The sequence below is a fragment of the Capricornis sumatraensis genome, chromosome 7, assembly GCF_032405125.1.
Source record: "Capricornis sumatraensis isolate serow.1 chromosome 7, serow.2, whole genome shotgun sequence".
Taxonomy (NCBI): Eukaryota; Metazoa; Chordata; class Mammalia; order Artiodactyla; family Bovidae; genus Capricornis; species Capricornis sumatraensis.
Window position 1 is genome coordinate 37474790 of NC_091075.1, and position 25049 is coordinate 37499838.

At 38.1% G+C, this 25049-nt stretch overlaps 1 protein-coding gene across 1 annotated transcript in view; it reads left to right on the forward strand.

Moving 5' to 3' along the window:
• The first annotated feature begins 2793 nt into the window (after positions 1-2793).
• The window catches only part of SNCA (synuclein alpha), a 152080-nt gene continuing 129824 nt past the window's right edge, over positions 2794-25049 (forward strand). Inside the window, exons 1-3 of the mRNA XM_068975562.1 lie at positions 2794-2914; positions 10952-10993; positions 17713-17855. Of these exons, the coding sequence (XP_068831663.1) occupies positions 2794-2914; positions 10952-10993; positions 17713-17855 (306 nt within the window). The remainder of the gene's footprint in view (positions 2915-10951; positions 10994-17712; positions 17856-25049) is intronic.

Sequence of the window (25049 nt, forward strand, 5' to 3'; positions counted from 1 at the left end):
AAAAACATATAGCAAAGATGCGTTTTTCCGTTACAGGTCTAAAAGCATCCTCTCTTCCAGGCAAAGAAAGCAGAGGGAGTCCGTTGGGGGGAGGAGTTTCGTTCTCCATTTCAGTGTGATCCAGGAACAGCTGTTTCTCCTTCAGCTTTTAAAGGTGAAACTGTGTTAAACAGTGCAAAAATTGTCTCGAACCCCTTGCGTGTGTCTGTGTGTGTGCCGGTGTGTGGAGATGGGGTGGCGTGTCAGCACCGAGGACAACGCGAATTGGAAGTCAGGAAGGTGAGTGGTGTGTGTTGATAGAATCTCCCTTTTCAGAAGGCTCTGCAAAGATTGGATATACTGGTTCAGGAGAGTCAATCACGCTGGATATGCCTCTTCCATCTAGGCACCTGCATCTGGAAAGTAAATTCCATTCTGAGAAGGAAAAACCTTACAGCCGTTTGGTTTCGACGGCTGGGGAATGTTTATTCCTTGTTCCACTGATGGGAAAAGAAAACAGCGTCTGGCAGCCGCTGATTGGTGGAAAAGAAAATGGTGATAGTGGGGTGGAGAGAGGACTTGACTAGCCTCCTCCTGCCTCTTCAACCTGTAACTCTTCATTACCAGTCTCCTCTCCACCCGCGAGACCATATCGGGCCCACGAGAGGTTAAGAGTAGGCCTAAATATGGGGGATGTTTAAACAAAAGCATCGTTAACCTTTTGTCCTACGACCGTTAATCACACTTCATTGGTCTGAGGGAAATGCGCCCCTGGCAGAGCTGATGTGAGCACGCTTCCTAGAGTGCCTGTCTCTTTCAGCAGCTCCTCCAGAGACTGGCTCTGCCTTTGGTGGTGGACCTGTCACCCTCCCCGCTTCCCGAGGCTGGATCTGACGTGGGGGTCCCCGCGAGGAACCAGAGGGAAAGGCGGGGACAAGGATGGGGGGTGATGGGAGAGAGGGAGACTTCAGCCCAAGCCTAACACTCGGGATCCCCACGAGAGCTCCCGTGACCCTGAGCTCGAGGCGAGCCGCAGAGCACCCCGTCCTCCAGTCCCCTGGGTGCAGGCGGGAGGCGGGAGCTGGAGGCTCCGTCTTCCCCCGCCCCCACCCCATCCGAGGAGAGCGTGAAGTGCACGCGGCAGGGAGAGCCGCGAGCGCCGGGAGAGGGGCGGGGAGAGGAGCTAACAAATCAGCCCCGGGGGCGGTGAGAGGAAGGGGAGGAGGAGGACCGCGGAGCCTAGCAGGAGAGGGGGCCAGCGACCGAGCGCGGCGACGCGGGGTGAGGTGTGTGCTGGCTTTAGAGCGGACCCAGGGACCGAGCCGCGCCTGCAGCATCCTTGGCGCTCTTCCCCGCTCCCCTCGCCCCCCAACCCTTCCCTTCCGACCTTCTGCCTTTTTCTCTCGAATCCTCTCGTGCGGGGGACGAGGAGTGGCAATTCGACGGCAGGTTGGTGGGTTTGCCTCCCACGCCCCCCGCCTCCCAGCGCAGGCTTGTGCTGACAGCCGCCTCCTCTGGGAACCATCCCTCTTCGGGTGCCGCCTCCACCCTTCCTGTGCGCTCTTTATCCTCTCTCTTCCCACTTCAATAACATTTGGGAATTGCTTTTAAATTTTTTTAAGTGGGGGTGGGGGAGAAATTGGAGTTCGTGGAGCCGAGGAAATCTGGTAAGTGCTTGTGGAACTAACTGGGCAGCTTTGGAAGTCGTGGAGAAGCCCTGGTGGGAGGCGAGTCGTCGCGGGCGCGCGGGGGTGGGGTGGGGGCGGGCGTGCTGCCGTGAGGACCAGCTGTAGTCGAGCCTCTCTCAGAGGTGAGTGCTTATCCCTAGCGTGAGCGTGAGGAAAGGCAACCGACCTGTTTGCCTCCTGCTTCGACTGCTTCCCTCTTCTCGTCCTCGGAGGCCGAGAGGTCTGGATTCTCAGGGATAAGCTTCTCCTTTGGGAAACGCGAGGATGCTCCAGGGAGTATGAGTATTCAACTTTTGTTTGTCGCTTTCCTTAACCGCCCCCCGCCTCTAGTCCGCCCTCTCTGTTCTCTCTGTGAAGTAAACAAGCTATGTTTGGCAAATCGTTAAGTGGGAGCGCTGAGAGGGCGAGTCAACAGGTGATAAGGGGTTAACAGGTGCGGCGCAGGGTAGGGGGCGGGTTCCAGGCACTGAGAACGCCCCCACGGGTGGCTGGCGCGCCTCCTGAGGCTTCCGCGGTTGTGAACTCGCGCCCTCCTGCACGCTCTGGGTTGATAGCCCAGGGTCGGGTGCATGGTTGGGTGAATTAGAGCGAGGGCGGTGGGCTCGCAGTTGGCCTGAGGTTCAGCCACACCCAGAGGGAGTGGTTCCTTCCCTCCCCTATTCGTGATTGATCTGTTAGCTGCCTTCTGGAATGTAAGCGTGTCCCTGACCCCCCTGCCTTCAGGTCCCTTTCCTTTTCCTCTGATGTCTTCTAAACGCACTTCTAACTTATACTGTCACCATTTGGACCCTGGGAAGTTAAAAGAGGAGTCTATCTTTCCGTGCAATTCCACTTCGGAAACGCGTAAGAACAGCTCATATGATTCATCCTAATCCATGTTTAGGCGGCTAGACTTTATCCAGCCAAGATGGATGGGAGATGCTAAATTTTTAATGCAAAAGCTAAGAAAAGCCTCCTTTGTCCAGTGGTTGAAATGGAGGTACACTTAAGAGAATCTCACTCTTTTGAGGATTCTACTGATCTTTCAATAGTTTTTACTTTGGGTGGTTCTAATTTCGTTCTTTACGCAGAAGTTCTTAAAGTGTATTTTGTCTTCTCCAGTGTGGTGTAAAGGGATTCGTTAGCCATGGATGTTTTCATGAAAGGACTTTCAAAGGCCAAGGAAGGAGTCGTGGCTGCTGCTGAAAAAACCAAGCAGGGTGTGGCAGAAGCAGCAGGAAAGACAAAAGAGGGTGTTCTCTATGTAGGTAGGTAAGCCCTAAATGTCACTTTGATATTTATTTGGGATTGATGGGTTAGGATGATTGATGCTTTAAATGCTGGTATTTCTCACCACTCCTCGAAGTGATGGGCTGAATCAGAGGTGTGTGTAAGTAGGTGAATGTGTGTGTTTGAGCTAATATACAAAGTGGGGCTATTTTGTTTTTCCAGACTATTTAATTTTGCAGTAATAGTTAGGACTTTGTTTCTTTTTTTAAATGAATGTTTCTATGCCTAAGTAACTATAGCTCTGAGGACACTTTTAAAAACTCAGTCTTAGAAAATATTCAATAGTATCTTAAAATCACACTCCTTCATGAGCTTTTGATTTATTTTCATGAATAATATATGCTAATTTCAGTGTATTCTAATTTAAAAAGTAAGACGTTGATATAATCTTGAGATATGTAAAGAGAGACCTACTGTGACCCTAAAAAGAAAAGGACAGATAAGTCTTTGGAGTTACTTCTTGTGACCACTTGGTAAGTTGGGGACTAAGCTCAAGAAAGTGCTTGAAGGCTGCTAATATCTCTGAGACATTTATATAGTTCATTTATCAAGTGATACAATAAATTAGATGCTTACTGTTTTTCCTTGTTTATAAATTCCCACATCAGAGTATTCTTGCAGTGAAGTGAAAGTTGCTCCATCCTGTCTAATACTTTGTGATCCCATGGACTGTCCATGGAGATTCTCCAGGTTAGAATACTGGAGTGGATAACATTTTCCTTCTCCAGAGGATCTTCCCAACCTAGGGATTGAACCCAGATCTCCCCAGGGATTGAACCCAGGTCTCCCACATTTCAACTGGATTCTTTACCCGCTGAGCCACAAAGGAAGCCCAAAAATGCTTGAGTGGGTAGCCTATCCCTTTTCCAGAGGCTCTTCCTAACCCAGGAATCAAACCAGGGTCTCCTGCGTTGCAGGCAGATTCTTTACCAACTGAGCTATCAGGGAAGCCCTACTCTTTTTTTTTTTTTTAATCTTGAACTGTGTTAGGTTGGGTGTTGTTTCACAAGTCACCTGGAATTCTTTGGGTGAAGAAATGGGCATACACATAGACACACACTCATCTATAGGGATACAAACAGGCACATGAGCATACACTCACACACTGCCCATTCTGTCTCTTTTCTCCTCTGAGCTTTTCCTCCTTTTCCTCACATTCTCTGGTAGCAGGTGTAGCAACAGTAGCCAAAGGATGAGTAATAAAGTGGAGGATGAGCATAACGGATTGTGTAGAATACTCTGTCTATGTCTGTGGGGTGAAAGAGAGCTATATCGTCTCTTCAATATAGATGGACTGGAGAAAAGTTATACTTGGAATGATTTTTATGAATATTTCTCTATTTTTTCTCACTGTTCATAGACTTTTTATTTTGGTTTAATCTTACCACAAACCTCTAGTTAAATTACTCTTTATCTTAAAATGTATTTTCAGAAAATCATTGAATTGAAAGATGTTACAAGAGGGAAAAGTCAATGAGTTAAACTCAGTTTTTTTCTTGTGAAATGTGGATTGTATCTTTTTAGGTGGAATTTGGAATACTGAATCAGTGACATTTAGATAATCAGTATTTTTATATTTGTCCTCAGCGTTCCAAGTTGTACAAGTGCATGCTTTGTAACCATTCCTTGATTTCAGTTACTTTATAGCTTAGTTACTTTTAAGATATTTTTAGTTGGATAATATTGATTTATTAGTTTTGAATGAGTCCAAGAACCACTGACTATTAAATTAACATGGTGCTGTTTTCCAGGTAATAAGCAGGATTATCATCTGGAAAACATTGTACTTGTTTTCATTTTCACTCATGAGTTTGGGCAAATAAAATAACAATTTTTTAGAGATTAATTCTGTTGTTTTCTCTGAGATTATTATATGAAATTTCAATTTGTTTATGTATACATATTTTAAAAAATAATCTTCAGTGTTCATTATGGTATTTAACAGAGTGCATTCTATATACTATTTATCAGTTGATATTTTAAAGTCAATTAAAAGTTGAACACAAATCCATAATTCAGGATGAAGTATGACCTTGTGAAGTATGACCAGGTTTTGGCAAGCTTTTTCCTTAAAGGCATAGTGAATAATTTTAGGGTATGATGTCTGTTTCAGCTGATCAGCTTTGCTCTCCTGAAGTGAAAGCAGCCATAAACAATAATTAGGGTGACTATGTTCCTTTCCTATAAAACTTTACTTACCAAAACAGCTGGAGAGTTTATTTGGCTCATAAGCTATAGTTTACTGACTCCTGATAAAGTAGGAAAAAAATGTAGATTTGATGTCAAACTTAAATTCCAGTCCAGACTACAGCACTTTTTAACCTCTAGGATAATGGAAAGGTACTTAACATATCTAAGCATCACTTTACTCATTTGTAAAAATACAGTTTGAATAAATGCAAGTACCTTGTAGAGTTCTTGTGAGAACATCATAATAAAGCCGAACCTGTAAGTAAAAAGGCATACTTTTAAAAAATTAAAGACTTAATTTTTATAACAGTTTTAAATTAACAGAAAAATTGATATATAGAGGTTTCCCATGTACCCCAAACCCCACACATGCATAACCTCTCAAATTACCAACATCCTTTACCAGATGGTACATTTGTTACAACTGATGAACCTACATTGACACATCATGATCATCCGAACTCCATAGCTTCCATTAAGGATCCCTCTTGCTGCAATACATTCTGTGAGTTTGGACGAATGTGGAAATGGCAATCCACTCCAGTATTCTTGCCTGGAGAATCCCATGGACAGAGAAGCCTGGTAGGCTACAGTCCATGGGGTCACAAAGAGTCGGACACGGCTAAGTGACTAACACACACACACATTCATCATTATAATATATAGAGTATTTTCAGTATCCTAAAAATCCTCTGTGCTCTGCTTATTCATGGCCTTCTCCCAACCCCTGGCTATCACTGATCTTTTTCTCTCCATAGTTTTGCCTTTTCCAAAATGTCATATCAGTGGAATCACATATTGCTTAGCCTGTTGAGATTGGCTTCTATCAATTAATAATATGCATTTAAATTCTTTCATGTCTTTTGAATGGCTCATTTCTTTTTAGTGCCAAATAATATTCTATTGTCTCAGTGTATCATAATTTATCATTCCCCTCCTACATCTTGGTACTTGGAGGGCATCTTACTTGCTTCAAAGAGTTGGTAGTTATGAATGAAGCTGCTATAAACATCTGTGTGCAGGTTTTTGTGTGTACATAAGATTTCAGCTCCTTTGGGTAAATATCAAAGAGCACCACAATTGCTGGGTCATATGATAAAATATGTTTAGTTTTCAAAGAAACCATCAAAGTATCTTCTGCAGGGACTGCACCATTTTGCATTCCCACCAGCGATTAACGACAGTTTTTGTTACTCTGCTTCCTTGACAAAATTTGATGCTGTCCGTGTTCTGGACTTTGGCCATACTAATACATACGTAGTGGCATTGCACTGTTATTTTAATTTGTATTTTAAAACTGGTGACATAGGATGTGGAGCATCTTCTCAAATGCTTATCTACCATCTCCACATCTTCTTTGATGAAGTATCTATTAAGATCTTTGGCCTATTTTTTAATCAGGTTATTTGTTTTTTTACTGTTGATTTTTAAGACTTCTTTGTCTTCTTTTCAGATATTTCATAAATATTTTCCTGTCTGTAGATTGTTTTCTTATTCTTTTAAAATTGTCTTTCATAGAAGTTTTTAATTTAAATGAATTCTCACTTACTAATGATTTAATGGAGTGTGTCTTTGGTGTTATAGCTCAACAGCCATTGCCACACTGGAGATTATGTAGATGTTCTTCAATGTGATCTTCTAGAAGTTTTATAGTTTCACATTTCACACCTAAGGCTATGATTCATTTTGGATTATTTGCTTGTGAAGGGTATAAAGTTGTGTAAAATTATTTTTTTCATGTAGATGTCCAGTTGTTCTAGCACCATTTGTTTAAAGACTATCTTTGTTCCATTTTACTGTGTTTTTTCCTTTGTCAAAACTCAGTTGATTACATTTATGTTTGTGTATTTCTGGGCTCTCTTTTCTAGTCCCTTGATCTATTTGTTTATTCTTTCACCAATATCACATTGTGTTGATTATGACAGCTCTGTTAGAAGTCTTGAGGTTTGGTAGTGTCAGTCCTCTTCTTCAGTACCATTTTGGCTGTTTTTGATCTTTGCCTCTCCACGTAAACTTTAGAATCAGTTTGTTAATATCCACAAAATAACTGGGGTTTTGCTTGAGATTGTTGTTGCTCAGTCACTAAGTCATGTCCAACTCCGTGACCCTATAGACCGTGGCACAGTAGGCTCCTCTGTCCTCCACTATCTCCCGAAATTTGCTCAGATTCATGTCCACTGAGTTGGTGGTTCTTTCTCTCTCTCTCTCTCTATATGTGTGTGTGTGTGTGTGTGTGTGTGTGTGTGTGTATAACATGGAATTGTAAAATCAACTTGGGAAGAGCTAACGTTGTTAATATTCTGTCTTCTATCCATGAATGTGGAATATCTCTCCATTTATATAGTTCTTTGATTTTGTTATCAAAGCTTCATAACTTTTCCCATATAGATCTTGTATATATTGCATTAAATTTATGCCCAGGTATTTTATTTATTTTTGATGCTAATGTAAATGATACTGTGTTTTTAATTTCAAGTTCTGCTCTGTTCATTACTGGTATATAGGAAGGTGATTGACTTTTTAACCTCACATCCTGCAATCTTTCTATAATAACTTATTAGTACCAGGATATTTTTTATTCTTTCTTGACAGTTTTGTTTCATCTTTCCCAGTCAGATATCTTTTATTTCCTCGTCTTATTGCAATAGCTAGGGCTTCCTGTAAGATGTTGAAGGAATGGTGAAAGGGGGTATTATTGCTTGTTTCTGGTAATAAAGTTCCTAGTGTCTCACAATGAAATACAATGTTAGCTGTAGACTTTTTTGGTAGATACTTTCTATCAGGTTGAGAAAGTTCTCTATTTCTAGTTTACTGGGAGGGTTTTTTTAATCACAAGTAGGTGTTGGGTTTTGCAAATTCTCTTTCTGCACCTATTAATATGATCATGACATTTGTCTTTTTGAGCCTGCTGATGTGAAGAATTACTTAATTGACTTTCAAACATTGAACCAGCCTTGCATACCTATGATAAATGCCACCTGATTGTGATGTATAATTCTCTTCATGCATTGTTGTGATTGATTTATTAACATTTCATTGAGAGTTTTTGTTAGTGTACTTCTATATGTAGGAGCCATGGTTATTATTGTCAAATAAATGCTGCTTGGTGGCTCCATTGGTAAAGAATCTGTGCCAAGCAGGAGACCTGGGTTTGATCCCTGGGTCGAAAAGATCCCTTGGAGAAGGGAATGGCAACCCACTCCAGTATTCTTGCCTGTAGAATCCCATGGACAGAGAAGCTTGGTGGGCTACCATCTATGGGGTTGCAAAGTGTCTGACAGGACTGAGCAATTAATGCATAATTAACGCATGCACACAAACTCTGCAACAGAATAATTTCTTTGTCAATGTATTTTCTTTCTATAATTTTATCCTTCATTATAAAACTATTATGAATAACTAGCTTGAAAGATTAGAAGTAACTAGGGAAAATTTTCCTGTTTCACTTATGGCTGAACACGTTTAGCATACTGTTTTCTTAAGCCTTATGAGAGAGTAATCTCATTCCTTTATAATATACTTTCAACAGCTAGCTTTTAATGCTAATTGATGAACCACCCATAAGGATCAGTATTATTTTTATGTTTTTTCTCCTTTTGTGATATCTTTGTATACAAATTTTCAATCAACCTACTTCCATTTAATGGACCAAAAATTTCTCAATCAAATGGTTTAGAAATTATAAGTTGAGAGTGAAATTCAAAAGCAAAAAAAAAATGTAGCTCTCTGCCAAATATTGTAACAGTAAAGGCAAGACTTCCCTGGTGGCTCATATGGTAAAGCGTCTGCCTACAATGTGGGAGACCTGGATTTGATCCCTAGGTCAGGAAGATCCTCTGGAGAAGGAAATGGCAACCCACTCCAGTACTCTTGCCTGGAAAATCCCATGGATGGAAGAGCCTGGTAGGCTACAGTCTGTGGGGTCACAAAGAGTTGGACACGACTGAGCGACTTCACCTCACCTCAAAGGCAAGAAAATGACCTTCAAAACTCTTCCAGTGACATTCTGCTCAATAAGTAGCAGTGGTCAAGACTGTGGATTGATATCGAACGCCCAAGTCACAATTTACTTCACCTCCACCATACTGAGATAGTCAACATGACATGCACAACAGCATAATTGAGTCCTCGGCAATGCCCAGGCATTATTTCTGATCATCGCCAGTCTGCAGCTTTGTGAAGTCATAAGAGACAAGAGGGAAATGGATGCGGGCTACATCAGCTTAGGGAGGCCATCAGATCCAGGGTCCCTTCAGCTGTTACCTATTATGAGATCTACTTATCTATAAGGTCTATCTGTCTATCACATTACTGGTGACATAGTACTTGGCATGTATTTTGTAGCTTTATCTTTTCATTATAGATTGCTTACCAATTAAAAGTTAATCATCAGTAACATATACTACTAAACAATTATGACAGCCAATAAAAGGTGATTGGGTTGATGCAAAGCAACCTCATTAAGTCTTTCTTGTAGGTTTGGTTCAGGATACATTCCATGATTTAGCCAAAGATTAAATTATCAGGTATAACTGAGGCAGAGAGAATAGACTACAGGCCAACTGTTAAAATATATTTTTACTAGTTGTTTTTAAAAATAAGGGGTTGAAGGAGTGGCAGGTAGCAAATGATAAATATTCATTTCCCAGTTTTTTGGTCCTAATTTCCTTACATTCTTTTCTGTCTGATAGAATTACTTTATTTAGCTTATAGAGTAGTTTTCAAATGAATTTTCTTTTTATTGTTATTTTCTCCAAGATCATTAAAAAGCTGTATGAAGTACAATAAAATCCAATATTAGAGAGCTGATGAATAAAATTATTCACAAACTTAATTTTAGCAATACGTATTAAAAAATTCTTTGTGTAAAAGTTTGGTAATGGTCACGATTTCGGGAAAATTCCTATCTTGCCACTTCTTGAAGCTAGCATTAGTCATACTTCAGTGATAAAATATTGTATTCCTTCTAAAGGTTTGCCTGGTTTCATAGAAACAATATGGGCTTAGGGTCACAGAGCCCTTTGTTTGAACATGCTTATAGCTGGTGACTTCAGACAAACCATGTAACTTTAATTTGTAATTGTGGAATAAAATGGGCATGATTTGAAATGGAGGGTTATCACAAACATTAAATGAGACGAAAAATGCCTTTTTCATAATAGATGTTCAACAGCTATGAATTCCTTCTCTCCTTGCCCCATCCATTTGTGTTCCATGGGTTAAGTAATCTTTCTCTGTACTGCATTTTCGTAGACCTTCTGCACTTCTGAATCCAAAGTCACCTTCCCAGCCAGACACTGTGTTGTCTCACTTTTTCTTTTCAACTTTCTGTAAGTTGATATGTGAAGTGGAACACAAGGGGTTGAAAAGCTATTCAGTTCAGTTCAGTTGCTCAGTCGTGTCCGACTCTTTGCGACCCCATGAATCGCAGCATGCCAGGCCTCCCTGTTCATCACCAGCTCCCAGAGTTCACTCAGACTCGCGTCCATCGAGTCAGTGATGCCATCCAGCCATCTCATCCTCTGTCGTCCCCTTCTCCTCCTGCCCCCAATCCCTTCCAGCATCAGAGTCTTTTCCAGTGAGTCAACTCTTCACTGTGTGCTAAAATCTTAATTGGAGCATATCCTGTTAGCTTTGCTTTGTTGTGTTTGTTGTAATGGTTACTGAATTTCTTTGTTTTAAATATTTTGCTCCCTGACGATACCTTTACACATGGCTTTTTGAAGAGTAAGATATTGTTTTTCCATTAGACATATTGAAAAGTAGCTTATTAGCAGTAAAGGTGACTTTGAAGCTTATGGTTTGAATTTTGTTTGTTTTTGTAGGATCCAAAACCAAGGAAGGGGTAGTTCATGGTGTGACAACAGGTAAGCTTTGTGGAACTTACATTCAAGGATGATATTGAAAATATCTAGTAAGCAGGATAGCCCCAGCGCTGATCGTTCAGGAAGTAAATATAAATAACCACTCTGCCCATAGAGGAGCATTCTAGAAAACATCAGCTTTGTTTAATCTTGATTCTTTATTAAATATTAAATATTTTAAGTATGTTAAGTATTTGTTATAAATAAGTAAAACACAGTGTTTGTAATTGTCAAGAATGATGACTGAATTGACTAGTTTCATTGTTTAACTTATAGTAGTGTAACATTTAAATATTCTGGTCAACTTAATCTTCTGGCAAATAATAGTGCAATATCATATAAGGACTGCCATTTTTAAAGAGTTGAATGAAAATTTTCTATAGAGTACAATGAAATATTCTGACACTAAATTATACAAATTATAATACTTCCTTGATTCAGAAGACATTTTAGGAAATACTCTTGGGATGATCAGTAAATTATTTATTGTATTTCTGTTTGGCCTAATTTCACCCAAATTTTGAAATTAGGTCTGTAACAAGATTACAATAACTGAATAGCGAAAATGATGAAAATTATGGTGGTGATGATGAGGAAGAAGAGGAGGATAATGATAGAAATAGAAAATTCACAATTTAGCAACTTTAATATATGGACTTGCTGTGATTGAGTTTTATGTTTTATGTACTCCAAGCTTTCTGACAGGCATGATAAAATAAGATAGTCATACGATCAGATATAAAATATAACTCATATGATGAGAAAACAGTAAATATGGCAGGGCCTTAGCAAAATAACATGCTTCTATTGCTAAGTTATAAAATAGATTTTGAGAAAATCAAATGGGAAAATTAATACAGTGTTTTGGTTAAGGCCACAAACAATGAAGCCAGAACTCTGTAGTCCAAATTTCTGCTTACCCCTTACTAGCTGTGTGACTGTTCTGCAAGACTCATTACCTCTGTGTGATTCAGTTTCCTCATCTGTAAAAGAACTCAGTGAATGAGAATATATATAAATACCTAGAATACTGAAGGCAAATAGTATGTATTACCTAGGTTTTACTATCATTTTGTAGTGAATCTACCTTGAGCTACATTTTTGTAGCTAGTGGAGAAAGGTATTTATATGACTTTTATACATACTTTTATACATACTATATAGTCCATGGAATTCTCCAGGCCTGAATGCTGGAGTGGGTGGCTTTTCCCTTCTCCAGGGATCTTCCCAACCCAGGGATCGAAGCCAGGTCTCCTGCACTGCAGGCCGATTCTTTACCAGCTGAGCCACAAGGGAAATCCAAGAATACTGGAGTGGGTAGCCTATCCCTTCTCCAGCAGATCTTCCTGACCCAGGAATCGAACCAGAGTCTTCTGCATTGCAGGCAGATTCTTTACCAACTGAGCTCTCAGGGAAGCCCTTTTATACATACTTTTGACTAAAAAAGTTAGAGTATAAAATAAAAACAGGGAGTTCTATGGTGGCCTTGTGGTTAGGATTATGGGTTTTCACTGCCGTGTCCTAGGTTCAACCCCTGTTCAGGGAACTAAGATCTCACAAGCCACATAGTGCAGCTGAATATAAATAAATAAATAAAAAACAACCCTTTGAAACTAATTTTTCTAGAAGCTAAGTTAAAGTATGCAACATACATTTGCTCTGTTGGAATTCAGTATATATAAACTGCCCTGTAGGGACCTTCTATAAATGGCATGTTATAAAGTATGACTTTTGTAAAAACTAGCTATCAGACAGTTGTAGACTATGCTATATGAAGATAGTCTACTTGGATTAACAGCTGTTCATTGTAATAACTGAGGGAGAATCCATATGGATGAAAAAGCGGATAAGCATGTTGCAAAGTTTAGAACCTGTGGTAAAAATTAGAGAATAAACTAATACTACCATCCAATAGAGGCTATGCAGATGGGCTGCAAGGATAACTATTGACAAAATCAGAATTTTTGAGTTTTTTTAGAATGACAGAATGTACACATGAGTTTTTGAGGTGTTTGTGTGCATGCATGTGTACACACTTGGCCTGGTACAAGTGACTGAAGTTTTGTACTATAAGGCAATAGTTTGCAAATTGTTTCTGAAAAACAGTAGCCTGCCAGCTAATGTTTCCATGGTTTTAAAATGTTTTTGCATATCCTGTCTTCCTTTTAGCATATTAAAGAAACTGAGCTGTTCTATAGTAAATAAATTTACATAATTTAGTTTAACCCAGGATTTCCAAAACTCATTTGACTTTCTTTCAATAGTTGAGAAAAAAGTGAAAGTCACTCAGTAGTGTCCCACTCTTTGTGACTCCCATGGACTACACAGCCCATGGAATTCTCCAGGGCTGAATACTGGAGTGGGTAGCTGTTTCCTTCTCCAGGGGATCTTCCCAACCCAGGGATCAAACCCAGGTCTCCCACATTGCAGGTGGATTCTTTACCAGCTGAGCCACAAGGGAAGCCTTTTCAATAGTTACTAGAGTTCAATTCAGTGAGTGTTCCCCAGAACACTACGGAAAATCCTTCTAAGCAGGGATACCATGATGATTTTGGTATGGGCAGTATTTACACCATTGCGCAAGTGACGTTAAATGCATTTACATCATTGCACCAAAGACTTCCCTGGTGGCTTAGAAGGTAAAGAATCTGCCTGCAATGTGGGAGACCTGGGTTCGATCCCTGGGTTGGAAAGATCCCCTGGAGGAGGGCATGGCAACCCACTCCAGTATTCTTGCCTGGAGAATCCCCATGGACAGAGGAGACTGTCCATGCAGGTTGCAAAGAGGCTGTATGACTGAAGTGAGTTAGCACAGCACCAGTCAATCACCCTGGCAGTAGTGAAATATCAAAAATGTAGTTATAAGTAATCTGGCCATGAAAATTGCAGTAGAACAAACCAGCTGCAATAAGGGCCATCCCTCTCTCATATCAGATAAATTAATTTGTTGAGTAAAGTTATTTCATGTAAAATTCTAAATTCATATTATAAGGGTAAATAAATGATTAAGGTAATAACCTCAGCAGTTAATTGGAGAGAGAATTGGTTGCTTTTTATATATGACCTAAAATGTTTATCATGGTACATAATAAATACTAAATAATTGTTATTAATTTTGTTATTACTTTTAAAGCAGGGAAGTGAGCAACTGTTATAAAGTGCATAACATTAGCTAATGTTAAAAGAAAAATTTCCACAAGATTCATTTCATTAACTATTTTGTAGAAATACAGACTTAAGTAAACTTAGGCCAGGCGTTTTTTACCTACAACATCCAGGGAAAATTAATCCTCCCAGTTAGATAATCTGAAGATAAAATCCAGAAAACTCTACCTTAATCCCTGGCTTTTTGATCTCAGGACATTATTATTTCAGTTGTCAGTACATCACATTATAGGAAAATATGAGAGTGCACTTAATCTGGGCTTATTGAATGACATGCCTTTGAAGGTATTAAAAAATAATTTGATATAAGCTGACTCATTCTCATTTTTTCCCTCATGAAAGTATGATATAAGAAATTCCTACTGTTGGAGATCTTCTGCAGGCTTTGATTCTTACACACAGAAATTTGTTATACAATAATGAACACAGTTAATTTTCAACATGTTACATTTTAAATTTCCTTGTTAAACTGCTTTAAAATATAAACTTCTTGTCCTCATATCTGTAATTTGTATACTAATTCAAAACTAGATCTTAATTTTGTAATTTTTTTTAATGTTATAGGTTAGATTTATTGTCTGTTCTAAAAGTTGGTGCCACATTTCCTTTGTGGAATTTTATTGTTAATTAGAGTCAATAATTGTTGAAATTAATGTATAAATTACACATATACACAAAATTTCTTTTAATGTACTCAAAATTGTTTAATGAGTGTTCCTATGAAATAAAGAAAATATGATCTCTTGATTTTGATCAACTCAAAACATACTAGTGGAGGTGGATAGATATACTGGGAAATCAATAATTATGGTGCAAATAAAAAGTTCAGTAGTAAAGATATACCTAAAATTTTATGAGCACCCAGGAGGAGGAAGAAGGACAGTTGTTGGGAAAAGAGGTTATTAACATGGAATTTAACTTTCGAGGTGGGTTTTAACAAAGGGGTTTAAGGTCAGTAAATTATCTGCTAGATAAATCAGTTCCTACAGAAATCTTAAAACATGTCTATCAAGGACTTCCCTTGTGGTACAGTGGTCAAAACTAAATGCTTCCAATGCAGGGACCTGGGTTTGATCCCTGGTCGATAAAGATCCCACATGCTGCATGGCACAGCCAAAAAATAAAAATAAATTAAGAAAATAAATAAAATGGTCCACCACTGCTATATGTAAATTCTGCCATTTTTTTATGTAAATAATTTCCTTATTCCTACAGTGGTAAAATCTAATAAATTATAATAAACTACAAAGTACATTTTACTGTGCAGTTTATGTGCATTAAAAAAGTATGTATATAAATCTAGAATTATAAAAATAAACTTTCATGGCTGGCAGAAGAAAAATTATGAATCTCTAAAAAGATCAAATTTTATTTTTGTCTTTGAGATTTTATAACAAATGTTCATTTTCAAGTAAAATTTTCTACTTGTGTTCTTAGAAAAGAAAAAAAAATGAGAACTTGAAGCCCATAATTCACTATTTTTAAAGCATCAACATTCTGGAAATGTTTTAAAACATGAGATTTCCAGTACAGTTTTTCACTGGCATTTAAATTGAACTTTGCATTGAGTATAGCCATGACTAGTTGGTAGGCATCCACCACATCCCCAGAAGTAGCAAAATGCAAATATCAAGCAATACCTGCTGTGAACTCTTCCTGCTTTTAGACTCTTGGGGCCACTTTCATTTCCCCCTATTGTCTACACTGAGGAGTGAGACTTGTTTTCCTTTATTCCTTATGTACCTCCTCAACTTCCATGACCTACATACTGTATTTGAAACCCAATTGTTTTGACCACACTATTACTGTTTAGTTGTGTCAGACTCTGCAGTGCTCTGAATAGTAGCCCTCCAGGCTCCACTGTCCATGGGATTCTCCAAGCAAGAATACTGGAATGGGTTGTCATTTCCTTCTCCAGGGGAATCTTCCTGAGCCAGGGACTGGCCCCTCCCAACTGGTGAAATGAAATCTGTACAATAATCAGGTGACTAGCACATAACACTTAACAGCTCACATAGTACAACTCATTGAATTCCTCAGAAAAGAAGGCAGACATTAGATATAGATAAGAATGGAAGACCCCGGCTTTATGAGTGTAAGTGTTACAAGGTTATAGTTCAGTTTAGTTGTTCACTTGTGTCTGATTCTTTGCAACCCCATGGACTTCAGTATGCCAGGTTTCCCTGTCCATCACCAACTCCCGGACCTTGCTCAAACTCATGTCCACTGAGTTGGTGATGCCATCCAACCGTCTCATCCTCTGTTATCCCCTTCTCATGCGTTTGATCTTTTCCCAGCATCAGGGTCTTTTCCAATGAGGCAGTTGTTTGCATCAGATAGCCAAATTATTGGAGCTTCAGCATCAGTCCTTCCAATGAATATTCATGACTGATTTCCTTCAGGATTGACTGGTTTGATCTCCTTGCTGTCCAAGGCACTCTCAAGAGTCTTCTCCAATACCATAGTTCAAAAACATGAATTCTTTATAGTCCAGCTCTCACATCCATACATGACTACTGGAAAAAGGTTTGGGTGGAGAGTTGTCTTGTTTCCCTTGACCTTGAAATTGTTAAAAGTGTAGAATCTCATCTTTTACTGCTTTTTCATAAAATTCTTAATTAATTGAAACAAACTTTTTTTATTGCAGCTTTGTTTATTTGATATTTGTATGGAGTTAATATAGAAAGATTAATTCAACAGTTATATATAGTCTTAGATAATTTTTGATATGAGAGCGAATCTCTTTCTAAATCTAATCCCAAACTATTTATACCATCATCTTAAAATTTAACTTATTTTTAAAAGCCTACCGTGGATTCAAGTCAATGTATGGCAAAACCAATACAGTATTGTAAAGTAAAATAAAGTAAAAATAAAAATTAAAAAAAAAAAGCCTACCGAATCTCCATATTTTGTTTTTAATGAAAAGAAATTAAGTGTCCTCAACAAACCATTTCATTTCATACTTTAAGTCCAGCTCTTTTGTTCCCATTAAAATGACTGAAAATAAATCTTAACACTAAAACTCATTCTGTTTCAACTACCTGATGCTTCATAAAAGGATCAGCGTAGTCATCCCTCCCTCTGTTTTATTTCTGATGGTACCATGTGAGAGCGTGTATGTACTCTGTGACTCAGAAGGTGTGATGAAAAAAACATGCTGAGTGAGATCGAAGACTTGGCATTGAAATTGAAATAAAGAAATATTTCATGCTGAGTTTGATACAACTACACCTGCAAGCCTTGCTTTCTGTAAACTTTCTTTCATAAAATGTAAACCAGAGCGAAATTGCTTATAGCCCTAAATTTGTGATCATTAGGCTTGAAACACCTTTAAGTATCTGCATGATTGCATAGACTGTCTTGGCAAAGAATCTGTGTTTGGCTAAGCCAGGCTCACTTAGCAATCCCAGTAACTTTTTCTTCTCCTGACTCACCAGTTATCTACGTGTGTGAATATAGGTCTTTGGAAGTTGATGGTTCGTGGAAGTGAAATTATTCCTAGTGGCTGTTGGTCCACCATCCCTTAACCTGTCATTGTTTTTGATTCATCCCAGTGGCTGAGAAGACCAAAGAGCAAGTGACAAACGTTGGAGAGGCAGTGGTGACAGGGGTGACTGCAGTGGCACAGAAGACAGTAGAAGGAGCAGGGAGCATTGCAGCTGCCACTGGCTTTGGCAAAAAGGATCATCTGGGCAAGGTAGGACTGTGTACGTCTTGTTCCATTTCTAAGCTTGTGGATCACCATTGCGTTTTCAGCAAGGCACAGAGGCAAGAATAAGATGCTTACTTGCGGGAGAGCTGACTGAGCTTCCCTCATTAAAAAAAAAAGTACTCCCTTTATATGTATTCTTTTTGGAGAAACTCACCCAGATAAATACTGTGAAAATCGCACAATAAATGTGATTGTTTTATTTCCTGGAAAAAAAAAGTTAATGAAATGAACAGTGTAACAAATGTCTAAAAGAGCCGTGACATTTCAGAAAGAATGGGTGCTTTTATGTTGGCTGTGAATCTTGGAATTTTTCTTTGTTGGAGTATAGCAAAGGCTTTGTGCCCAATCTTTAAATGTTCAAAATGAAAATCTTTTACTTAATTTCTTTATAGTGACATCATCTCTTATTAAATGGCATATTTGCTTATTATATAACAATTCACTGCCAAATATATGTTTGTGGAAACGGAGGGGCTTAAACTATGATCATGGTTTTGGGGTGATTTTAAAATTCTCAGAATTCTCACTTTTCCTTTCTTGACAAATATGAGACTCTAGGAAAATTATTCAAGACTTAGGACTTTCATTTTAAACAAATAAGCAACAGAAAATGAGGTATCAACTGGAAGAAGAACATTTTACAAAATTCATGACCATAAGCAGATTCTTTTTTTTTTAAATTGAAGTATAGTTGATTTATAATGTTGTGCCAATCTCTGCTGTACAACAAAGTGACTTGGTTATGGTCGTATATATATTCTTTTTTATATTTTTTCCATTATGGTTTATTCCAGGTGATTGGATATCGTTCCCTGTGCCACAGTAGGACCTTATTGTTATCCATTCTAAATGTAATGACTTGCATCTACCAACTTCCAACTCCCAGTCCATCTTTCTCTCTCCTCTCCATCTTGGCCACCACAAGTCTGATCCTATGTCTGTGAGTCTATTTCTGTTTTGTAGATAGGTTCATTTGCATCATACTTCAGATTTCACATATAAATGGTGTCATATGGTATTTATTTTACTCTTTCTGACTTTGCTTAGTATGATAATCTCTGGTTGCGTCTGTGTTGCTTCAAATGGCATTATTTTGTTCTTTTTTATGGCTGAGTAGTATTCCATTGTATATATGTCACACCTTCTTTATCTGTTCATCCGTCAACGGACGTTTAGGTTGTTTTCAAATTTTGGCTATTGTGAATAGTGCTGTTACAAACATAGGGGTATATGGATTCTTTTGAATTATAGTTTTGTCTGGGTATATGCCCAGGACTGGGATTGCTGGATCATATGGTAAATCTATTTTTAGTTATCTGAGGAACCATCATCGTGTTTTCCATAGTGGCTTCCCCAACTTATATTGCCACCAATAGTGTAGGAGAGTTCCCTTTTCTCCACACTCTCTCCAGCATTTATTATTGATAGACATTTTAACAAAGACCATTCTGACAGATGTGAAGTGGTACCTCATTGTAGTTTTGATTTGGATTTCTCTAATAATTAGCAATGCTGAGCATCTTTTCATGTGCCTCCTAGCTATCTGTATGTCTTCTTTGGAGAAATGTCTATTATGGTATTCTCATTTTTTAAATTGAGTTGTTTGCTTTCTTATTGTTATCGTTGAGTTGTATGAACTGTTTGTGTATCTTAGATATTAAGCCCTTGCCGGTCACGTCATTGGCAGCAGAATGATTTTTGGTTTTTCCCTGCCACAAAGGCTTCCTGGCTATTCTTTAAATCCATATAGTGTACCCTTGCCTTGACTCTTCCCATTGTCTAGAAAGCTCTTCTCCAGTGTAAGTAACCCTGACTCACTCCCTTATCTCCTCAGGTCTTTGCTAAATAACACCTTCTCAGTGAAGCCTACCCTGACCTATTTAAAATTGGAACCATTCTCCTTACCTCTGGTGTTCCTAATTTTTCTACTCTTTTTAAATTTTTGACCAAAGCATTTATCACCTTTAGAAATAATAACTGGCTTAATTATTTTTATGCATATTGTTTATTTTATTTCTTCCCTGCTGAAATGTAAGCACTATGAGGATAGAAGATATTAGTTTGTTCACTGATATTTCACAAGTGTCTAGAAGAGTACATGTAGGAGAAAATTAAGCAATTTGTATTACATTAAGACATAGAACAAGGAAATAGGTGATGTGTAGAGTGACTTTTATTTCTGTCTTTAATAAATATGTGTGTACTATAGCAACCATGGCTATTCAACTATCCAAAAGTTATCATCAAAATGTTTTGGAATAGGTATCCTGAAATCTGTAAGAAAGTATTTATTTGCTGACAAACTTCCCTGGATTCCTTCCACTCCTTGTAATCCTATGTAGCAGGCCTACATGAATGGGTCATTAAAACAGTGATAAAACAACTGAAAATGTGTGACATATTGAGATTTTATTATATGTAGTTATTACATTGGTCTGCAACAATTGATTCTACTCATGGAAAATCTGGACTGGCCTTCCAGTGAAGTTCTTCATCTAATACTTAAGTATGTGATTGATGATAGTATTCCTTTGTGCAGAATATGCTCTTCAAATAATCTTATTGCTCACGCTAATAATTACACTATTTCCGATTTCCATCTAAAATTATAATTCTACGTGTAGCTTTATTCTATTTTCAAAACTAGGAAGGACCCTCAGGTTTTAGTACAGAGGCAACTAACATGTTTTGTTTCCCAGATCCTTGCCAACATAATGGAAACTATGGACCCTCTTCCCAGAAAAATGTACATACACACCCCAAAGGGCTTAATGGGATCATGGAAACCCATCAACAGACAGAGCTCCTGATTTAGACCAATTTCCCGACTGTACAGATGAGGAAAGTTAGAGAGGGGAAGTGCTCAGGCCAGGGTCACATAGCCAGTTGTAATAGACTGGATTCCAGCAGTGCTTTTCCGCCTGCTATTGTCACATCCCCAACCCCTTCCTCAAAATTTACCTTCCTTTTGAGTTTTCATAAATAGAATTATGGACAAGCAGATTTAACTGGAAAAATTATTTGCTTCAGAATATTAAGAAACCAGGAAAGCTTGTACTGTCCTTGTCTCACCCCCATTGAATGTGTACAATGTAAACTGAAAATAAGGCATGAAAATGTTTCATTTCTTATGAAATTAGGCTTTGTACACTTTTAAAAATATTGCTCTTTATTTTCATGTTTTAAAGCAGAAGTCTAAATGATGTGACCAAGTTAACCATTTGGAGGTATTTCTCTTATGGGTACTTGTTGTGTCTTACAAATGTCCAAAAATGAAAATGAAGTCATAAACCTAAAAGTTACAGCATAGTTGTAGCAAAAAAAAAAAAAAAAAAAATTGAACTGGGATTTTAAATGGCTGATTTTCATCCCTGTGCTGTCACCAACAGGCTGAATGACCTTTTGAAGATCTCCTAAGACTCTTTCTTATATAATGAGGGATCTATAATAGAAAATTTTAAAATCCCAATTTAGCAGTGGAATTCTGTTTCTGTAATAACTAATGAAAGATGCTAATGAACTTTCATTTTGGCCACATCTATGGGATGCTAAAAATTCTAGAGTTTAAACAAAATCATTGCATTTTGTTCATTATGAAATGTGAAGTAATTTCATCCTTTAGACTCTGATCAGAGTGATTCTGGTGAATGGAAATAAAGCAATTTGTTTTAGCTTTAACCACTTATAATGACCTCATTTTGACACACATTATTCATTGAATAAATAATACTTGTTCACTGTGTGCCATAAATTTTGCTAGATATTAAGGTTAAAATTATGAGAAAACCATACACTGTTTTTTCTTCATTGTGCTTATAGTCTAGTGACAAAGATCAGTAATAATCATCTAATTACCCATAATAAGTGTATAGTTATAAACAGTGAAAAATGCAATGGTGTGCCTGATGCCAAGAATATCTAACTGAATGCTTGACCCAGTTACTGTGGATTAGGATAAGGCCAGATGCTCCCTTGGGGAAATGACGTCTGAACTGAGATCCAAAAAATGACTAGCAGTTATCAGAAGTGAGAGTTAGAGGAAAAGCATTCCAGGCTAAAGCATCAGCATGAGAAAGTCTAATGTGGTAGGAAGAGACCATGGCAAATCAAAGGACAGCTGGAGCCAGAGAAGATAAGGATGTAGCCAGCCCACATCACAGCTACCCATGGTAAAAATATTGGTCTTTGTTCTAAAAACAAAGGGACCTAGTCAAGTAGTGTAAGCACTTAATCTGGATTTCAGGTTATAGGTTTGCATGTTGAAAAGATATCTCTGCCTGTAGAGTGGGAAACAGATTAAAGAAGGGAAATACTGAAAATCAGGAACCAGTTAGTGGGCTACATGGGAAGAGGAGATGATTGTGAATACCAAGGTGTTGGTGAGGGAAAAAGAAAGAAATGGTTTAATTCAAAGACTACACAGGAAGTAATATCAAAGCGATTCAGAGATATAGTTCAGAAGGCTTGGTGGAAGAGGAATGTGACCAGCAGAGCTACTGGGTGTTGCTTGTTGAAGTGGATTAACAGCTGTGCCATTGTCTTGGTGGTTGATGCCTGCCTTGAATGTCATGATTCCTGCAAAATGACTGGCTGCACTGGTGCTCAGTCCTCATGCGCTTTGAGGGTACTTGGCCCATCATTCCCTGACTGATGAAGGGACAAATCTTCCTCCCTCCCTCCCTCCTTCCTTCCCTTTCTCCTTTCTTTCTTATTTCCATTTTGTTTGTTTTCCTAAACCAACAGTTCTAGTAGCTCATTTTTATTTTTCTGTCTTTATTTTCTAAAGTTATGCCTTTGAGGATATTTATTCTGGTGTCCTCATGTCCTTTTGATGTTAACAGAGATGTATGACTACAGATACCTAAGTGTTTTTGTGAATTTGATCATATGGATGAAGCCACCCTTAGTAATAATTTCTAAGATACTAGATTAAAGGATAAATCAGCTGTCATGAATTTTAAGAATTTTTAAATCAGATATTATTAGCTTCTTTAATACATCAGCATAATCCATCTACTGATCTATATTTTTACCTGTGTACAACCAAGAAGTTGCCAACCTTAAAATTCATTACTTGAGGCTCATTCACTTGATTGGCACAGTAAGAATAGTCTAAATATGCATTGGCAGAAGTATTCAAGTTTTAAGTTCAAACAATGATGTTATACAAGTAAAATTGGTAACTTCTATTGAGAACAGATGATCCTCTTATACCAAGAGTATTATAAAAGAAAGACACTGGCGTGTTATTACGTAGTGAGTGCATCTAGGTTCACAATATACAGCTGTTCACTGCAGCGTTTGCTCCATTCCATTCGCTCAATAGTGCTCTGCATGTGTTTTTTCGCAAGTAAATCCTTAATGAACAAATAAACATCTCTTTAATATTATCTGGAATGCCCTAAAAGCGTTGGAGCCTCAGTGTCCCTGAAGTTTATATTTTTGTAATTGTCTGCCCATGTAGAAAGTGAAAATTCTGAATAAACTAATTAAGGCCACTGCTTGACAAATAGTACAGCTTATTGTTCAGTCGCTTAGTCATGTCCAGCTCTTTGTGACCCCATGGACTGCAGCACGCCAGGCTCCCCTGTCCTTCACTGTCTTCTGGAGTTTGCTCAGACTTATGTCCATCGAGTCAATGATGCCATCCAACCATCTCATCCTCTGTTGTCCCCTTCTCCTTCTGCCCTCAATCTTTCCCAGCATCAAGGCCTTTTCCAACAAGTTGGCTCTTCTCATCAGGTGGCCAAAGTATTGGAGCTTCAGCTTTAGGATCAGTCCTTCCAATGAATATTCAGTGTTAATTCCTTTAGGATTGACTGGTTTAATCTCCTTGCAGTCCAGGGGATTCTCAAGAGTCTTCTCCAGGAGCAGAATTTGGGAGAAGTATCAGTTCTTTGGTGCTCAGCCTTTTTTATGGCCAGGTCTCACATCCATACATGATTACTGGAAAAGCCATAGCTTTGACAATATGGATATTTGTTGGCAATGTGACGTCTCTGCTTTTCAATATGCGGCCTAGGTTTGTCATAGCTTTTCTTCCAAAGAGCAAGCATTAATTTCATGGCTGCAGTCATTGTCTGCAGTGATTTTGGAGCTCAAGAAAATAAAGTCTGTCACTGTTTCCATTTTTTCCCCATCTATTTAACATGAAATGATGGGACCGGATGCCATGATCTTTGTTTTTTGAATGTTGAGTCTTAAGCCAGCTTTTCCACTCTCCTCTTTCACCTTCATTAAGAGGCTCTTTAGTTCCTCTTGGCTTTCTGCCATTAGTACAGCAGTCAAGTTCATTATCACATCCCGTTTAGGCACTGACCTATGTACATGGAGATGAATAGATTTTGTGCAAGAAATAAACTTGAAATATTTATAATCTCAGATACTTGAAATATTCAGATTTCGTCTGTTAATTTTTTTTCTTCAGGGCCAGAATAAAGTTCCTAAACAGTGCCATCTTGAAAAATTAACTGAGATTATAAATACACAGTATCCCAGAAAATGTTGATGTCAAATGTGTAGAAGCATGTATACTCTGTGATCCTGCCTTAATTTGTGGGAGAATAGCTCACCAAGTATGTACTAGGTGAATAAGACAAAGCTGAAATGAAAAATGTCAGATTGACATTATGATTTATAACATTTAAGTGTCCTTATTTTCCTTGATTTACCAGAGCTGTCATGTTTAGCTTGATACACATTTGTATGGAAACACTTGAGTACTACAGACCTTTTAATTAAATGATTAATCAGATGATGAATGTTGGCATCAGCTAATTCATTTAAGGCTGATTTCACAAATAAGCCAAAGGTCACAGGTGACCTTTCAGATTTCTTTGAAGAAGTATACACATATCATATACATGACTTTATTATTGTTTATAAGGTGGTAATATATGTCAAGATTAGTGAAATATTTTAATTTACAGTAAACATTTTCCTTTAATGTTTTTTAATAATTGAAATAATATATTTTCTCAAATAATTGGTAGTTTGAGTCCTGCCTTGTGCTTGAGCATAACCAACATAATTGTTCATTGTATTTAAACCTAAACTAAAAGCTTTGGTGAACAGTGCACTGCCTGATTTGTTTGTGGTGGAAACAGTGTATGTTATTAATATCATTGTAATCTTTGATTAAAACATAATGTGGTAAATAGGGGAGAAACCTAATTTACC